The sequence below is a fragment of the Triturus cristatus genome, chromosome 12, assembly GCF_964204655.1.
Source record: "Triturus cristatus chromosome 12, aTriCri1.1, whole genome shotgun sequence".
Classification (NCBI taxonomy): domain Eukaryota; kingdom Metazoa; phylum Chordata; class Amphibia; order Caudata; family Salamandridae; genus Triturus; species Triturus cristatus.
The window spans coordinates 795,698,341-795,718,769 of record NC_140595.1 but is presented as its reverse complement, the minus strand read 5'-3'; the positions used below and the strand labels follow the sequence as shown (position 1 = coordinate 795,718,769).

Here is a 20,429-nt window from a genome sequence, read left to right as displayed (position 1 = left end):
TCTAGACTATCAAATTTCTTTCATGAAAAGATCCTAAAGCTCTACCTTCCCGGGAACTGCTGGCACAACAGATAGATGGGCACGGCCCACCTGCCACTTACGTGTTTTCTCCGAATTTTGACTATACTGGAAGACAACTCACTTGTGGAACTGCTAAAGTGTATATCTGGCTCCCCAGGACCCTTGCCCACCTCAAATTCTTAGTTTGGCTACACACTTTATTAATCCATATCTTAATATGATATGGAAAATCTGGTTGAAATCCGGAATCTCCCCCAACATTTAGAAACCAGAGTTCCTGTTGCCATTCTTTAAAAAAAGCCAATGCGGAAGAGAGCGTGCTCAGCAACGTTAGGCCCATTTCACTGCTGCCTGCTCCCGCAAAGATCCTGGAGAAGCTGGCAAAGCACCAACTTTCATGCTTTGTCGAGGCAAACAGCCTGTTACATGACACGCAGTCTGGTTTTCACGCTGGATACAGTACGGAGACAGCCTTCCGGGAAGTATTGGAGTCCGTCACAAACTGTGGACTGCAGCTCCTCTGCTACGGTGGTTTTGTTAGACCGGTCGGTAGCGTTTGACACTGGCAAATTCACCTTGTTGAATAGGCTAATGCTACTCCGCTTTCAGGGCAGAGTTCTGTCCTGGATCCGATCCTTCCTGGAAGAGCGCTCACAGTGGGGTTTTTCTCCAAACCCCTCATCTGTGAGGGTACCTCAGGGCTCCGCACTTAGCCTGCTGCTCTCCAACATCTATCTAGCTCACCTTGCCACTCTCACTGAATCTTGGGGAGTGAAGGTAGTCTCCTATGCAGACGATACACACCTGCTGTTCTTGTTCGGAGATCACTCAGAAGCAGCCTTTTATAAATTGCAAACACTGCCTAAAAGACATCGTCAAATGGATAGATTAATACTTTCCAGATAAAACAGAGGTTATTTTCTTCAACCAAAACCCCTCCAGGCTCCAGTGGCCAGCCGGCTGGCCGAACTAAATCCACCCCCAACACTGGCCTCATCAGCCAGAAATCTGGGGATTGGTTTGATTCTGATCTTTCCTTTGCCTGCCAGATCAGGCAGATCACCTCAATTTGCTTCCTGAAGCTCAAATCAGTCAGGAAGCTGATACAACGGCTGCCAGTTGAGACACGAAAAACAAATCCATGCTCTTGTAATATCTCGCATGAATTGTGCAAACAGCCTTTATAAGGGTCTACCAGCTTTTCTGATCCATAGGCTTCAGATCCTACAGAATGCAGCTGCTAAGTTGATCTGGCGGGTCCCTTTCCGCCATCATATCTCACTGCATCTAATGCAGCTTTATTTTCTTCCTGTAGCAATAACGATCAAGTTCAAGGATATGACCCTAGCAATCAGAGCCCTTGCAGGCAAAAGCACCCGATGCCAGAAAAACAGACTAGGTCAGTCCCAACAGAAGAGATCACGGAGATCAAACCATCACGGACTTGTGTGCATTCTCAGGTTCTCGAAAATCCATCAGGGTGGGAGATCTTTCACAGTATTGACCACAGACCTCTCTCCTAATCAACCTCCTCTGCATGGTCGAGTCCGAGCACTGCAGGAAATAATTAAAAACGCGGCTTTTTGATCAAAACTAGTTTTGACGGTCCAGAACTGTTCTCAGTCCATGCTCTGAGTACCAGGATGATGCCAGTGATTGGTTGATGATCTTTTAAAACTCTGCTGCAACACCACAATAAGACTTGCAAACGCGGATGTTTAGGCACTGAAAGAACCCTACCACAAACATCGAGAAGATCTGGAAAATTCCATCTGCACAGCCACCATCTGACAGCACTGCTTGATGTCACATTTGAATCCGCAAGGACGGGAGTAGGTCGTCCCAGGAGGATGCATGAGCGACCTTCGCACTGGTGACATCAGTTTCGATCCAACTGCTCTTCCAACAAGCTTCGCCACAGCAGACAGATCGGCCGACATAAAATATAAAACCGGTCTTGCAGGCAGCCAACATCATCCTTGGGACAAGCTTTTACTCTTAGGGGGAAGGCGGCAGGACAGTAAGGTATCTGTAGGAGCTGAACTTTACATCATAAAGAGCGCGACTGAAGGAAATGAACTTGTTCTTCTAATGGATGGATGGTTCCCAGATTCCTTATGAGACGTCCCCTTCGTCGTCCTGGATGGGTGCCTGTCCCAGGACCAGTTGCACGCGATTAGAAACCAAGACAAGATTTGACCAAATTAGTGCATCTGTCTAGAAGTCAGAATCGGTCTCTTGGGTTCTGTGTGCTTCCTACATTTGACCACTCTAAAGTGCACACGTCCCTCAGTAGAAAGCATGGCATGCAGAATGCGCATCCCTGTGTATTGTGGAGGAGAGCTCCTGGATAACCAACGCCTAGGATGAGGCATCGAGGAGGAGTTTATGGGGTTTGTTGGACACTGCACACACCGCCCCCACTGTCCACCGCTTAGGCATTTGGCGACTGTTTCTTGATTATGACGCCTTATTGCTCCACACACAGAGGAAACCATGCTTTGCAATGAGGCAACGGGTGGGTCCCGAGGGTGTGACGGACAGAGGTTGGGCTGAAGCGAAGACTGGGAAAGGGGCGTTTTAAAAAGGTGCATAGCCAAGGACAAGCTACTCCAAAAGAGACAAGCAAATTAACTTTGCCCGGGTAGAAGCTGTTAAAGTTCTTATTGTGCTATGGGAAACCTCACACTCGGGAACAGAAAAAAACATCAGATTATGGGCAGAGAGAGCCCATGCTTGCGTCACTTTGAAAGAGTTCGCTATTCCCCAGGACTGTAGTGCGAAACGGGACACCGCATCAGCCCCAGGCCGCATGAAAGGCTGTCAAGTGATGTGACCCGGTTCCACGCTGCTGGGGGGGGAAGGGGGCAGTTTCTTCACTACCCCCACACGACTGACCAAGCCAATAGGTCTCCCATTGGCGAGACCTTTTGTCTTTGCCACATCTGAAAAGGAAAAGCTATATGAATGTGGCAAAATTGAAAAGCTGCTACAGCACAGATTAACAAAAGGATAGGAGTTCTAGAAAAGCAGCCTAAAAGTCTGTGGCGTGGACAAACAGAATGAGAGCACGAAGTCCGTGAGCACATCCGGTTTACAATTTTCTACTGACAATGCTGGTTTAAGAGAACATCCACTGGCAGGGCTGACAATGGTCTAGTCGGGCCTGAGGATAAGTGAGTTCCAGTACAGTAACTGACCAGTTAAGCAGTAGACTGAAATCCAGCTAACCAAAACGTGGCAACTAGGAAATCTGCACAATGTAGATGCAAGTTACAGGTAGAACATGTTGAATATTCAAACAGCGTTGTGTTCCTGTAGGTTTGTCCCCAGCATGGAGCCGTGGATTCCAGGCGCTACGGACTCAGAAGGAGCAGATGCTGCGGCCAGTATACATGGTTAGACAGGTGAAACCATGATGCCTAATTACATGTAGGCATCAACTTCTTTAGCTTTCAAACTTGCTACTTCAAAAACCTACACAATAGTGAAAGTTTCAGATTCTATCACTTAGAAGCAATTCTGTTTAAATGTTACATTTAAAAAAAAATATCAGGGTTTCCAATGGTAAGCCAAATAACATTTGAGAATTTTCAGTTCTTGCCCCTCTAGCAACCAAAAGATGACAGGGGAGCCCCCCTCCCCCCCACCCAAACAATATCCATATGCAGATTAGTAAATTATCCAAGTACCATTGCTTCAGTCTTCCAGAAGAGCCAAAGCCCTGTCCAACTTTTAGTTACATTAGCACCACTTGCTAAGATGCCTGCTGTCTTGCAAGGGCTAACCCACTGATTCCAGTCTTATGCCCATGACACTACCTTTCAGATATTTTCAGCACCAACAAATGCCTGCCAAATCTAGCAGGCTAGAATAAGAGATCAGCAATCCTATAATACCTGTATTGCAGCAGTGATTCCTATACCTTGCAAAAGAATAGTTACGTTTTCCTTTTGATTCTTGGTCCAATCACGCTAGCAGCTAGATTCAGTCCATACTTCAATGCAGGCAAAACAGAATAAAGCCTGTTAAACTGAAATCAAAACTTTAGTGGCTAATTAAACGACCCTCCCAATCTTCAGTGTCAACTGCACAAGTCTTACTTTTAAGCCAGAATCCTTATCTTGTTAGGTTATGTTCCAACAAGACAAGTTCTACTCTTTTTTTAATGCACAACTGTCGCTGGTTCCTCAAGTCCAGTCAAATGACTGAAACATACAGGAGGGGTAACACACCAAATGGCTATATTCCTCAACCATACTGACTACATACTGGTCTCACATCAATGGTTCTTTTATACAGTGGCATCAGCCTGGAACCCTACATTCTTAACTCCTCAACTAATGGTGTGGTATTTACACAAGTCCTGAACTAACTGCTCCCCGATCACTGGCCTAAACTCATCCAACTTCATGGCTGCTGTGGCAACATCCTCCTGCTAGAAAACACCTAAAGTGAAAGCACTGGACTTGTGTCATCCTTAACCTGCCTCCATGTCCTATAACCATTCCCCTAAAAAAAAAAATATAATATAAATATAATATAAATTTTATATATATATATATATATATATATATATATATATATATATATATATATATATATATATATATATATATTTTTTTTTTTTTTTTTTTTTTTTTTTTTTTTAAGTACACACTACCTCTTCAGATTTCTTCTTTACCTTTCCCCAAAGACTTGTGTAAACTCCACCCGATCATGGTTTGGCGAACTTCACAGACAGTGCAAACACACTCACTGTATTATCTCTGCTCGGATGTCCTCAATCTCAGGGGATTTCAACACAGTGAGCGCTACACCATGATTGGTACACTCTACTCCTCCAATCACTGAGGGATCTCAAATTATTCACCTTTTAGCAAGCTCACTTCTGCAGGCTTGGTCATAGGCTTCTGCAGTGACATCTTTCCCTTTGGCTTCTCTTACACTTCAACACCAGCAAAAGCCAAATCATCTCTTTTCCAAATACCTCCTACTCTCTTTAGACTCAAACTTTGGATTGCCTTAATGGCCTCCCTAATCCGGGATGGCTCTTTGGCTCCCCAAGCACAGCTTTCACTAAATTGGAGGTCACATACTTTGCTTTACCTACTCCTTAGCCCCTGCCACGTCATTCCTTCTTTCCTCTGAAGATGCTCTGACTGGTCCCCCAACGTCAGAAATTTTGACATACAGTAGGTTAGAATTTTCATCTTACCTTTAATACCGCCACAGTAGCCAGCTGCTGAACAACCACAAAACGTACTCTCTCCTTCCTAACCCAGACAACAGAAAAATCACTCACCAACATCCTCATCACAAGCAAATACAAGGTCCTCTTGGTCAGCCAACCAGCCCAGGTCCTCGGCAAACAACCAACTAGCCAACGCCCTCTAATGTCAAGTTACTTCAACTGCTCAATGAAACATTGTGAGCCTTTCACCTGTAAACTCAATTGGTGCAATTATGCCAACAATAAAGTATCACCCCCCCCCCCCATTAACACGTTTGCCACATGTAAGTCCATCCACAGCGTACGATTTAATTACACTCACAAATCTATTAATGTTATTTACCCAATACAATACAAGCTCAAGAGCATTAACTTCCACAGGTACTGATTTGGTAGAAGAGCTATGCATACCCACAAATAAATATATTTTGTCCATTGTGCTGTTCTCTCAGTGCATGTGGAATCCCTGGGACTTAATTCCACCTCCCCAGCCTAGTCGCACAGTGCCCCTGAAAAGCGCCTCCATGGTTTGTGCCCCCTGTGACATTCTCACTGGTGCCCCCTGTATTATGGCTCCGGTCCTCTCTCACTGTCTCCTGTGTTGCGACTCAGGTCCCTGCTCGCTTGTGTCTCCAGCGCCACTCCTCTGCCCCCCCCCCCCATTGTGTACCCGGTGGCTTTTCTAAATGTTTTTATCCTGCATTGCTCCATTCTAGACCACTTCCACCTGCCCCTCCCTATACTGTGCCGCCACTGCCTCTGCTTGGCCTGCCCCTCCCCCCCCCCCCGATGTCCACCCTGTATTGTGCTTATCCTGACCCAATGTACTGTGCCTCTGAATGTTCCCTCTCTCCCTGGTGTCTCTCTAGCTACCTTCGAAAACACATAGTGAAATCAAAGACTTCAAAACACTGAATCGCACATATGAATCACCTAACAAAAGGGCCAAACCGTATTTAATAAAAACACAGCTAAACTCACTTCTCACATATTATAGGGTTGGGTTACATTACTGCTCCAACTGTAGTTCTAGCGTATATGGGGGCAAGTGCTGGATAGAGGCTTTAAGCGCAGGCCAATATCTTGTAGAAACGCATTTACGGACGATCAAGATTATGGTAGTCTACTTTTTGGCAAAACAAGTTTTTTTGCAGTCTATGTCTTCGCATGGTGTCTTTTGCCAACACACTCTGTATGCTGTCTATTCTATGTCACTTCACTATGGCGTCCCAGGTCGATTCTTCCTGATTTCCCCAAGTATTCAGCCTTTCTTGTCCAGGTCTGTCTCTCTTGGATCCCCCTCAATTCCCTTGAATTGTGTTTTTCTGCCGAGTCAACCTTCTCCTTGCCAAACCGAAACCCCCAAATAAACCAGTAATACCCTCCTATGACCGCAAAAGTGATAGTATATAATCTATCAATAAGAATAGTGCTTCACCTCAAAGGGTCCTAAAGCCCATGAACCCTGCCTACTTTGGAAACAATTCTAACCAACATAGGGAGTGCTACAAAATATCACAAAACATTGGTAATCAAATCATACGGTTGGCAATCAATTTTTGAGTGATAATATACAGCGTGTTTGATGGGATATGCTAGACTGACCCATTTTGTGGGCAACTGATTCTATGGTGGCCATCATATGCATTCTAGGAAAAGTGTAAGAATTTCATGAAGGTGTTTATCCCTGATGAAGTCATCTTGAAGGGAAAAAAGCATTGGCTGGGCTGAAATTCTATGTATGAAAAATAAAATTTGGAAAATCGAACATTATGGTGCTCGTGTATCAATTGCCTGAATGAAGAATCTTCCATCTTGATTCGCGTTATTTCGACAACAATATGATTTGATTACCAATGTTTTAGGTGATATTTTGTAGCGATCCCTGTTAGAATTTTCCTTGGTGCCCCTTTTGTGATGAGCTTCTCATGTACCACTGTAGTTCTCCACTGTAGTTCTCCACAGGCTTCCTTCTCCTGCCCAACCCCCTTTATGGTGCCTCCATGTGCCCCTTGTTTCTGATCTCCTCCTGTATTGTGCGACAGAAGAACCCTTCTCCCTGGCATCCTCCGTTTCGAGACACGCCTTCACTACTGTACTGTTTCTGTGCCCTTTCTGCTCACTGTTCCAAGAGTTATTCAACACCAGTACCCTTCCTCCTGGTGTGCCCCTTTAGTGTGCCTCTACACGCTCCCTCTCCAGGCGCCCTTAGGATTGTGCCTGATATTCTTACAGGGGTTCCTTCTCCCTGGCACCCCCTTTATTTCGAGCTTCTCCTCTCCTGCTCTGTCTCTTTGCCCCTTTCCCGCGACTGCTTGCAATGGGTCCCCAAAGTTTCTTTCTCACTGGAGCCCCCTCAACTGTCTTCACATGCTCCAACTTCCTGGTGGCCCATCTATATAGAAACCCCTCTTCGATTGTACTTTGTGTGTGCCCCATAGTGGTATCCTCTAACGTGCAATGCCAGAGGATGTCGCTCTGGAGTCCCCTTATCTTGTGCAACTAACAAACCCTTCTTGCTGACCACTGTATACTGAAACACAGGAATCCATTTCCGCAGTACCCTCCACTATTGTGAATGTATCTCCCTGGTGACCCATGCATTGTGCATTCACGGCCTCCTTCTGCCTGTGCTCCCTTGTATTCTGCTTTTCACAAGCTTGTTTTCCCGGGTGCCCCCCATGTATAATGCCTCCAGATGTTTCTGCGTCCTTGTATTGTGCCCCTACAGGCTTCTGCTCCCTGGTGCTCCCAAAGGCACCTTCTCCCTAGTACCCTTCTTTATTGCGCCTCCAAAGATTTTATCTACCTGGTGCTCCCCTCGTATAGCGCCTCCAATGGACCCTTCTCCTCAATCGCCTGTGCATTGTGCTTCCACAGGCTCCTTCCATGGTGCACCAATGTATTGTGCCACCAAAGGACCCTTCTCTGTGGTGATCCCCTGTATTGTGCCTCCAATAGATCCTCCTTCACGGTGCTCCCTTGTAGTGCTCCTCCACAGGCCACTTCTCAATGGTGTCCCCATATTCTGCCTCCACAGGCCCCTTCTCCCTGGTGCCCCTGTATTGTGCCTCCACAGGCCCCTTCTCCCCGGTGCCCCCGTATTGTGCCTCCACAGACCCCTTCTCCCAGTGCCCCCGTATTGTGCCTCCACAGACCCCTTCTCCCCGGTGCCCCTGTATTGTGCCTCCACAGGCCCCTTCTCCCTGGTGCTCCCCCGTATTGTGCCTCCACAGGCCCCTTGTCCCTGGTGCTCCCCCGTATTGTACCTCTCCAGGCCCCTTCTCCCTGGTGCTCCACCCTATTGTGCCTCCCCAGGCCCCTTCTCCCTGGTGCTCCTCCGTATTGTGTCTTCCGAGGCCCCTTCTCCCTGGTGCTCCCCGTATTGTGCCTCCACAGGCTCCTTGTCCCTGGTGCTCCCCCATATTGTGCATCCACAGGCCCATTCTACTTGGGGCTCCCCCATATTGTGCCTCCACAGGCCCCTTCTGCCTGGGGCTCCCCCATATTGTGACTCCACAGGCCCCTTCTGCCTGGGGCTCCCCCATATTGTGACTGCACAGGCCCCTTCTCCCTGGTGCTCCCTTGTATTGGGACTACACAGACCCCTGTAGCGTTATTAGTGCATTGCGCACTTCACGCGCGAGAACCACATATGTGTATACTCTTGAATATGGCCCGCGCATGGAGGGGTCACTGGTCAGGGTTCGAATGGCATCTTGTCAGTTGACGTTCGATCACCAGGCCAGGAGGTCGCTCCATGTAGTGGGTGGTAACGTTGCAATAAATATTTCTACTTCTAAAACCAGTCCGCCTCGCTTATTTCATCTGGCGTTGAGGATGGTATACCGCCTCGCTTATTTCAGCGCCTTCTCCCTGGTGCCCCCTGTATTGTGCATCCACAAGCACCTTCTCCCTGGGGCTTCCGTGTATTGTGACTCCACAAGCCCCTTCTCCATGGTGCCCCCCCCCCAATAGCGCCAAGAATGGATCCTTCCCCCTAGTAATGTGCATCCACAGGCGCCTTCTCCCTTGTGCTCTCCTGCATGTCTCTGCAAGCTTCTCCCATAGTGTCCCTCTGTATTGTGCCTCCAAAGGATCTGTCTCCATGGAGCTCTCCTGTATTGTGCCTCCAAAATATCTGCCTTCCTGGTGACCCCCTGTATTGTGACTCCACAGGCCCCTTCTCCCCGGTGCCCCCCTAGGCCCCTTCTCCCTGGTGCCGCCCCCGGCCCCTTCACTTTGGTGCCCCCTTGTATTATTTCTCCACTGGCCCCTTCTCCCTAGTGCCCCCCTGTATTGTGCCCGTAAAATAATTTTCTCCCTGACGCCCCCTGTATTGTGCCTCCACAACCTCCGACTCCCTGAAGTGCCCTCTCAGTTACTTTTCCTTCTCCAGTGTGCTTCTCTGTCTCTGCCTTAACATTCCTCTATGTGCTATAATGTCTCTGCACGGGCATCCTCACACTGTGCTAGGACAGTTCCCAATGACCCCCCCTCAACCAGCTAAAGCCCTCTCATCCCTGCCCAGGTGCCACTCCCCGGCGGTTCCTCACCCGAAGTCCTGGTCCATTGACTTGAAGAAGTACTTGCAGTTGGGCCGGTGCAGCACGCCCTTGAAGTCCCGCAGAGTGATGCGCTCGGCCGGCACCGGGATCTTCACCAGGTACGGGGTCTCTTCCTCGTCCAGGTGGTAGATCACCTTGGTCTCCCCGGCGGCGGGGGCGGCCATGGCGGAGTATTGGGGTGCAGCCAGAGGGTGCTCGGCGTCGGGGCCCCGGACGGTTCCAGGGGGTCCAGCGACGTCAGTGCGCAGGCGTCGGGGCGCGCGGGTGGGGATGTGGGTTACAGACACAGGGTGCGCTTGGAGCGGTGAGGGGCGTGGTTCCACTGCGCTCGCGGCTACAAAGGCTAACGGGCGCCCGCGCCGTTAAAGGCTAGGGCTTGCACTCGCGGCGTGGAACGCAGGAGGGGCGGGGCTTAGAGCCGGAGTATCTTTGGTACTCTTGCCCTAACTTCTGCTCCTTGTTTCTCCCACAGTATCGCCCCCTCCCCTGCTCGGCGTGGCGGGCGTCTGACGTCACCTCGCACAGAGAGGAACGCAACGCGGCGACCACCAGACGCACGCTCGTATTAGAAAGCATACATAGGTGTAAGAGAGGGGAAAGCCCCCCTAGTACTGCAGAGCGTCGTGACGCAATTACGACAGACCCTAACCGTGTTACAGAGAGCGTCATGTCGTAAACACGTTACACCGCTCCGAGGCTTGATTGAGCAATAAAAACGTCAGGACGCAATGTCAACAAAGGCGACCTGTTGTAACCTTGGTGTTCAAAGAGTGATGTCGCGAGGGCTCGATGACTGAGCCATTAGCAAGGGTACATTAGCTCCTGATGTCAACAAGGTACCGTGACGCAATCACCAAAAGTTCCTGTACTCAAGTCACACTTCGTAAGGGTCAGACTTTTGGAGCTTGGTAGCCAGGTTCGAGTTTCGGCGTCGGCTCAACAGCCTATGATTCTGGGCAAATCACTTACTCTCCCTGTGCAAACCAAAAATGAATGCATACCTGCTAACTTGTAGAACAATCTCAAAGTGTGAGAAGGGGGCGGGTCAATAAAGGGGGGGGGGGGTTACTCGTGCCCAGAAGTATCTAGAAGGCACTTTTGAAACCCCCACTCTTCCGAAGTCACCTCCTCCCTCCCCCCAGAAAAGCTTGCTGAGGCTGGTGCCGATGTCCTGGAGTGTTTTCACACCCCTTAATGCACGTCGAAGTTCAAAGTCTCTTGAAAACGAGCTGGAAAACCACTATTTACAGTGGTTTCAGCTCGTTTTCCCTGCCACAGTGTGATATCATGATGCTCGTCACCAGGTGACCGTGTGATGGGAGCGGATATGTGGCACCCTGTGAGGTGGCAGGTATGTGAATGTATCCTTGTTTATTTATTTATTTATTTGTGCATTTTTATAAAGCGTGGACATTACCCGAAGGTGTCAGAGCGCTGTACAATAGAGCCAATTACATTACAAAAGAACCGTGGAACACAATAAAACATTGCAAAGAAAACACAAGACTAAAAATGAAGGTTACATAGACACAAATTCCGATAAAGCACGCAGGAGAGAGGAATGTACAGGAAAAAATACAAAATTTTACAATGCAGAGCAAACTTCCAAGAGGGGCCTGAGAATGAAAGCATTAGTTCTCAAAGTGTCTTTGGAAGAGGAGAGATTTGAGATCAGCTTTGAAGATCCGGGTAGAGGAGGTGGCACGGAGCAATGGAGGAAGTGATTTCCAGATGTAACGTAACTGGTGCCCATGCAAAACGCTCCAATACCTTCGAGTCAAGTTTGCGCTATATAAAAAAACTGCAAAAAAACCAATCATTTACAATGCAATATGTCTCGCGTTTGCGACAATTTGAGCTATTGGCATTGTAAATGACAATGCCTTTTATTTATGAGTTTTGAAAACCTGCAAGCAGTACGTAAACACGCATTTTGTACTTATAGTCGTTGCTTACGACTTAAGAGCAAAGTGCGTATTTACACACTGCTTGCAGTTTTTTAAAACACAAAAATAAAAGGCATTGTCATTTACTATGCCAATAGCTCAAACTCTCGCAAATGCGAGACCTATTGCATTGCAAATGCTTCTTTCTGTTATTGTGGGCCAGAATGTACCGTCATCCTAGGAATAATGGACACATGCACAATCTGTAATATATGAGCTGGAGCACGTGAGACGGAGTGCACCTGAGCCCTGAAAAGGATCATTGCTTCACAAAGGGACAGCTGACAGGCCACCCTGAGATGCTGAAAGGTGCCACATCTGGAACATTCCAGCAGACCTCGCAGTGTCTGCCCTCGGGGTCACCTTTTGATGCATATATCACTGTGGCTGACGTCCAGGTCACCTCTATGGCCTGTGTTGTGGTGCTATCGGATTTTGAGTCTCTCCTGCTGTGACAGACTGCTTTCTGGAGGAAGGGCGGGTCAGAGGAGTGGGCAGTTTAAAAAGAAACAAACCCCAGACACAAACGTCAAAGACTCAGACCCTAAATCACATTATTCGTCTGGTAACTTGGTTATAAGATGAGAAGCTCGAGGCCCTTAAAATGATCTGCTGTCAAGCAGCCAGTCGGGCTGTGTGAAGAGGAAAAGCTCTGCAAGACTTCTGCTTGTGACCAGGACTGGGGCCTAAGGCTTGCCAGTCTTCCAGCTGGATGAGGGGACATCACTCAAAGAACTCCAAGACCACTTGCCCCTGGAGCAACAGTGCCTGCCTGCTTGCCAAGACCAGTGTGTTGTTTGCAAATGAGGAGAGTACTTGGAGGAAGCAAGGTCCAGTGGGGGATCCTGGCGAGTGGATCCTGTAGCTAGGTGTGAGGAGACTGCTGCTGCACCAATCGGGTCGTCACCCGTGTGTAGGTTTAGGTTTAAGTCGGTGACGCCATACGCCACAGAGGGCCACCGTGACGTTAGCTATGGATGCGACGATCAGGCGATAGCCAGTGTGCAAAGGGAAGTTGGCAATACTGTATGCCAAAGGGGCCATTATGAAGATTACTACTGTGCCGATTGGGCTGAAGAACCAGAACCTTTTGGACCTGGCGGCGCAGGGTACGCCCTAGTCTCCGGAGTTCTCCTGCTCAGCTACACAGAGACACGGGACACTCTGTCGGCGTTAGAAGATCAGGTTTATTAGCTGCAGCTAGTACAGTTATCCCAGAAGTGCACAAAGTAGGTTATCAGGAGACTGCCACTTCACTCTGTGGCGCACAGGATTATATACTATATAGGTAATGTGTACATTAACCAAAATACACTCCCAGAATATACAAGAAAGAGACAATAAGGAGAGTTGGAAAACAGGATAGAACCAATAGGAGAGTTTGGAAAACAAAGTATCAGATGACTCCAAAAGACCTCTCCTCCAACTATGTTTGTCACCCCTCCCTCAAGCTAATTCATTAACAGATTCATAACTAACTTGCAGGTGGCGAGATACGTTTGTGTGTGTTGGAGGACAGTTGTGAAACAAGAGAATGTTAGCAGAAGACAGTGAAGGCCAGACGATAAGATAAGGTCAGGAAAGAATAGTGTGAACCAACAGATAGTTGAGACGGGGATTAGAAAAGCCAGACAGGGATTAGTGTACTCGGCTAGTCCTAACACCAGCTTTGCAAACAGAGGCAGAAAGCGTATTTCGACACCAGGCTGCAGAAAAAGCAGAATAGACTTTGTTCGCCGTGCTGCCTGAGTGATGGCAACACAAAATGGCGGTGGAGCACAAAATGGCGGGTCGATTCGATCGCAATCAGAAATCGAAGTTCCTCAGACCCTCCTTTTGCCAGAACTCAGGCAAGATAGACTCATGCTAATCTGAGTCAATATCGCTAGCCATGAGGTCATCGAGCTGTTGCTGTAACATCATCCTTATGTTTTCTGTTACTTGTGGTTTGGGTTTCGGGATGCACATAGTAGCACAGAGGTCACAGATAGCGGGACCACAGTGCATACAAAGGCAGCAGGAGAAAATAATGGTCAGAATTATTCCTAGAAACGTCCATGCTTTCCAACCCCATTTGGACAGTAGTCCCCAAAACCATTCCGTAAAAGACCAATCTCCTTGGTCCTGGTGAATAGACTCAGAGATTATGTGCAATTTAGAGATAGCTTGGTATACTGTCGGAGTGTCATTAGGTATGAAAATACAGCAACTTGACCCGATCAGTTTGCACACTCCACCACGATCTGCAAGAACAAAATCTAAGGCAACTCGATTTTGTAATGTCATAAGACGGTCCGCCTGTAGTTCTGCCGTGATGTTACTTAAGGCTCTTACAGTGATGTCTATTGTAGTCTCTACGACACGGACCAGTTGCCTTATATTTCTGCTGTTGGCCATCGGACCCCAAAAAGGAAGAAATCCTTTAAGGAAATCTCCTCCCTCTTGTCCTGCTGTGTCCTTCGAATCAATAATCCCTCTGCCGTATCTGTTTCGATGATGGTTTGCGGAAGCGGTGTAGGTAGGGGGAAGAAGGAAGGCTATATAACAAGTACCAGAGAAACCCATTGGTAACCACGTATAAGCCCTATTATAGCAAATGAAATAGGTGCCTTGAGACGGCACTAGAGGAGGCGAGTTCTGAGAGGAATAAACGTACGTGTAGGAGCAGTTATTCCTTTGTATGGTGTCAGAAGAGCGATCGTTTATCTGTAAGCAGAAATTGCCCTGATGTGGTATAGTCCAAATCGGTGAAGTCTTTCCTTTCTTAACTTTATCACTAAGACTAGACATATATTGGGTGACATTCCAGTTAGTGTATGCCTTTCTTTCGTCAATGGAGATTTTACTGTTTTCCATGATTTTAGCCATAGCTACCATTCCCTTAATCAAAGAACTATGACTAAAATCCGGATCGCTAACATGTGAACTAATGGATCGTCTGAATTTGCTTTGATAAGCATTGGAGAAGATGACAAAATAAGCCCAAGCAGAACCCTCATAAGAGAACGGGAGAACTAAATATGGCATCCCTTTCTCTGTGGTATGTGGCACAAGTCCACACACCCAACAGTCAGTTGTATTGACCACTAATTGGTGCTGATGTAATAGCTGGACAAAGGAATTGTTATAATATTCAGTTCTTCTAATGAGTTCATGTGGAGGAAGAGTATGAAAGAGATGTGGAGAGACAGTAGAAGAGAACGAAGAGGAAGAAGGAGAGACAACTTTTTGCTGCAGAGCATAAATAATCCAACCTATAAATGCCAAAGCAATACACAATGATATAATAATACATAAAGTTATGCTGAAACGACTGTACATTATTTTACAGTATCTTTTCTTCATTTCATCTTTTCTCTCTCTCTTGTCTAGTGTAGTTTCCATCTTGCTAATGGATGCTCACGGCAATCTTCCTCGATCGCTCAATCACGATTGTCTGCCGTCCTATGACACTGCAAGTCCTGCAGGCCTATTGCCACTACTCAGGTCGTGATTCAGACTCCTACCGTGACCCTGCAACCGGGACAGAATACTACACAAGAGAGAAAAATCTTAAGTGTTCTTTGGTCTAGGTCTCAAATCGTATCTTTCTTTCCCAGGAATGTTCTGATCTTGAAACAATGTTCGAGGATTAGTCGTATCTAAGCGACGATGTGATGGTATTGCTTCCTGCAGAATGTCGTCGTCCTCTTTCACAGACAGTGTCCCATTTAGGTGTGCATCACTAAAGGGTACGAATTGTGGAACCTTCTCACTTTCAAAGTCACCAAGACCTCTGCGTACCCATTGATCGTAGGGTAAAGGCAAAAGCACTTTTTTACAATGCACACCGTGAATCCAATTTTTCTTTCCTTCGACTTTAACTGCTGTTCTCGTAGTGAGCAAAACCATCCGGGGCTCTCTCCATCTGGGTTCCAAATTTCTCGTCCTTTGGAAGTTCTTGGTACAGACCCAGTCACCTGGTCGGATGGAATGACCTGGGTCTGTGGAGGCCTCCGGCAGAGCACTCTGAACCTGTTGATGGAGAACACGCAATTTAGTCGTAAGATCATGTAAGTAGTCGATCAACATTGGATATGGCAAGTCTGAGTATTTTTTAGGGCGAGGGACTCCCCATACGTTAGCCGGACGTCCAAAAACCACTTCGAAGGGCTAAGTCCCAAACGCGAGTGTACTGCAGTTCTGGTGGATAGTAGAGCTAATGGCAAAGCATCGGGCCAATTGAGTCCTGTGCTTGCTTGAACCTTTGCTAGCTTTAATTTCAAGGTTCCGTTGTAACATTCTACTAAACCCGCTGACTGTGGATGATTTGCCGCATGGAACTTTTGCTTGATACCAAGACCTGCACAAACGTTTTGCATGACTTGGCCAACAAATTCGCTCCCATTGTCACTCCAGACAATGCGCGGCAAACCAAACCTGGGGAAGAATTCTTTCAGTAGAATTTTAGCTGTGGATAAGGCTGTGTTATCTTTTAAAGGGTATACTTCTATCCATCTTGAAAAGGCGCATACTACCACCAGAACATATTTGAGGTTATTGCATCGTTCCATATGAATATAATCGATTTGCAATACCTCAAATGGATATTTTGGGGGAGCAAAATGACCTGCTGGAGTTGGGGTTCCCTTTCCTGGATTGTACATCAAACAAATAATACAATGCTTCACTACATTGTCTGCGCATTTTGGGATTTGTTCGTTTCTCCACACCGGAGCCAGAAGTTTGCATATACCTTTTGCACTTAAGTGGGCTGGACCATGTGCCATAGTAACCACTGGGAGTACATAGGCATCTGGTAGCAGCCAACGTTGATGTTCAGATAGTTCTATCCAACAACCCATCTCATCTAACATTCCGGTACTCTCTTTCCACTTGCTCAACTCCCTCTCTGAAGCCTCTTTCTGAATCGCTTTTACACTTTCCACTGTATCCTCATACATTCCTCTCTCTCTGACCCAATTCGCAGGACCCGCCACATACACTGGACTTGCAACATCTCTTGCTGTCTTTTTCGCTATTCCATCTCCAAATGCATTTCCTCGACCAACATCATCTGTAATCTTTTTGTGTGCACTACACTTCACGATTGCTATTTGGGTGGGTAAGGCAAGTGATTCGAGAAGGTCAGTCACTAACTGACCATGTTGTATTTTGGTGCCATGTGAAGTGAGAAAACCCCTTTCCTTCCAGAGACGCCCAAAATTGAACGCTACGCCAAAAGCATATTGGCTGTTGGTGTATACGTTCACTCTCTTTCCCTTTGACAATACACAAGCTCTCGTTAATGCTATTAATTCTGCTGCTTGCGCTGAATTGTGTCTAATGCGTGCAGTTTCCACAACTGTATGTAAAGTAGTTACAGCATAGGCTGAAACTGTATCTCCACTAGGCATTTTAAAGCAAGAACCATCTACCCATAGAGTTCCATCCGGATTCTCTAGCGGTGTGTCTTTCAAATCAATTCTTCCTTTTGTCTCTTCCTCAGTACGGAAAAAACAATCATGTTGCTCCTCTACACTTTCCTCATCTGGAAGGGGCAACAGAGTAGCAGGATTTAGGGTATTACATCGTTTAATGTGTACGTGACTAGCCAAAAGTGTCAGCTCATATCCAGTTAGACGAGCACTCGCAAGGTGCTGTGTTTTTGTTCTTTTTAATAAGGTATCCACTGCATGTGGTACCATGACAATGAGAGTGTTATCCAACACCACTCCAGCAGACTGTCGAATAGAAATTGCTGCTGCGGCTGTCGCTTTGAGACAACTGGGCAATGCTTTAGCTACAGGATCTAACGTAGCCGAAAAATAGGCACATGGCCGCTGTTTGTCTCCGAACTGCTGTGTTAGAACTGACAATGCACAACCTTCTCTCTCATGAACATAGAGCGTAAATGGCTTAGTGTAATCAGGGGTGCCTAATACAGGAGCGGAACACAGAGCGGTACGTAAGTCAGAAAAGCTCTTTTGGCACACATCAGTCCAAGGAAGGGGCTGAGGCGTATCTTTTAAAGTGAGTGCCAATAAAGGTTTGGCCAACAAAGAGAAGTTAGGGATCCACTGTCTACAGTAAGAAGTAATACCCAGAATGGCACGTACTTCCCTTTGTGTGGATGGCACGGACATTCGTGCAATCGCCTGAATTCGTTCTGGTGTTAGTCGTCATCCCTCCTTTGATAGGAGATGACCCAAGTAGGTAACCTCGCGACAAACATATTGTAATTTGGAAGGTGAAACCTTATGATTCAGATTAAACAAATGGCGTAATAATGCAACAGTGACATCTTTGCAGATATCTTCTGAATCAGCGGCGACTAACAAATCGTCCATGTACTGTATAAGAGCAGCACCAGACGGCAAATGAAAAGTATCAAGATGACATTTTAAAGCTTGGCTGTAAATGGAGGGACTTTCACAATAGCCCTGAGGTGCACGTTTAAACCGGATGCTTCGGCCTCCAAGAGAGAAACCAAAAATGTCCCTACTCTCTTCTGCAATAGGAATACTAAAGAAGGCATTCTTTAGATCGATAACAGAGAACCAAGTCGCTGTGGAAGGTATCATTGTCAACAGAGCAGTGATATCTGGAACAACAGGAAATTGCGGTACAACAATTTTGTTTACCTCCCGCAAATCAATTACGAAACGATATACAGGAGGTTGAGAAGGATCAGTGCATTTAAGAACAGGAAGAATAGGACTATTGCATGTGTTACCTCTTGTTTCTTCAACCACACCCTTCTGAATTAAGTCATGAATGATTTCCAAAAGCGCTTTCTCACCTTCAGCAGAAATTCTATACTGCGGGATGCGCGGTAATTCAACATTGGGCTTGGGAGTGACAACATAAGGTGGAATCTCAATACAACCCACATCATTCGGACCCGTGGCCCAAAGCGTTACCGGAAGGGAAAGCAATTCAGGTGGAAACTGATCTTTGGACAAATACATTGGAGAGATCAATTTCTGTCCTAAAGTAAGATGTACACCAGAAGGAGAACAGTATATTGTAGCATGCATTCTTTTCAATAGGTCTAGACCCAACAGATTTTCACCGCAACCATTCGTCAACAGAAGTGGAGCTTCCAAATCATAAGGACCAACTGAAATAGGCAAAGGGCAAGAAACTGGATTGCGAAGAGGGGCGCCAGAAAACCCTACAGAAACATTTGTTAAGCCAGACAAAGGTGCCCCAGGGAGTTTGGAATGAATGATAGAACTTCTCATTGCCCCAGTATCTAGAAGAAATGGCTCTGAAACACCCATTGTAGTGACGTTAACATAAGGTCCATTTTGATCTACTGGGATCGACACAACTCCCTTACTTTGTCTATGGCTGTCCTAGTTAGCATAAAGACTTTCATTCTCGCCTTCAATGTAATGGTCTTCATTGTAATAATGTGCAGACCTCACATTTTGTTGATCAAAGTAGTTCACGAATTGGGAGAAGGAAGGGCACGCTGTTCTTGAGTCAACACACCCCGACCTCTACCTCTGTTTGCTGACTGAAGGCCAGCACGACCTCGTGGAGCAGATAATGCTCCGTTGCTTTGCAATAAAACCGGACAACTATTCTTAAAATGACCTTCCTCTCTACAATAGGCACATTGATTAGGTCCTAATAAAGGTCGCGGCATGTATGGCTCAGGTTTTTGATACAACCTCTGAAACTGCGGAGGCTGGTGAAATTGAGGCTGAACATAACGTGAAGGATAGGCTTGTTGCAAGAGAACCTTCGTTTTTAATTCTTTAGTCTTTTTCTCTTGCTTTTCTTTTTCTTCTTTGTCCCTATTTTCATAATATTGTGCAGTAGCCAATATCTGGGCAGAAGAAGAAACAGCCCATGAACTTTCTGAATCTTTTAATTTGTGTGACAGCTCGGGAAGCAAATTAAATACGAATTTGTCCACAAATAGTCGCTGTCCACCTTCTGTAGCCATGTCTTGACCACTGTGATCAATAAAGGTCTCTTCGAAACGAGTGAAGAAATCAGAGACACTTTCATCTTTCTTTTGTTTGCATGCTGCTAGTTTATCCCAATTTACTCTCAATGCAGGCATCATAGTTTTCATTAATGTAATGATTCTACCAGGGAGTTCCGAGATCAGAGCGTCAGGCTTTGCACCACCCACTTGATCCCTATCTGTGGTAGTTATAACATCCCAAGTAGCACCTAATTCCTGCGCGTGATCCTCTCTACGAATCTTAGTCCACATTGTCTGTGGGACTACATTTCCCATCAACATGTCAATATCTGCTAGGTTCATAATGCAGGCGTCAACTGTCTGAGATAATTCTTTATAATAACCTACAGGGTTTTTACGAGGATCCGGTAGAGTCTGCTTAAGGGCCAAAACTTCAGATCTCTTCCAAGGGACATGTACCCATATACGTTGGAAATGAGCAGGAATAGCTGGATTAGCACCTACTCCTGCAACCTCTTCCTACCATACTGGAGGAACCTCTCTCATAGGATAATTTTTCAACGTCAGTCTAACCGACGGATCAGAATCAAAGAAAGCCTGAGAGGACAATAAGGATCTATGAGAAATAAGTGTCCTTACAGCTTTCTCAACCTTAGAACCCACAACAAATCCTTTATCAAAATCTCTCTGAACATCTAGTAGATCTTGTGGGATCGGACTCGAACTCACATCTTCCC

The 20,429-nt window shown here is 46.5% G+C and overlaps 1 protein-coding gene across 1 annotated transcript in view; it reads right to left on the bottom strand.

Annotated features, from left to right (window-relative positions):
• DVL2 (dishevelled segment polarity protein 2) overlaps window positions 1-10,461 on the bottom strand; it is a 191,658-nt gene extending 181,197 nt beyond the window's left edge. The window contains exon 1 of the mRNA XM_085639481.1: window positions 9,811-10,461. Within this exon, the coding sequence (XP_085495607.1) occupies window positions 9,811-9,986 (176 nt within the window). The 5' untranslated portion in view covers window positions 9,987-10,461. The remainder of the gene's footprint in view (window positions 1-9,810) is intronic.
• Window positions 10,462-20,429: the final 9,968 nt, after the last annotated feature.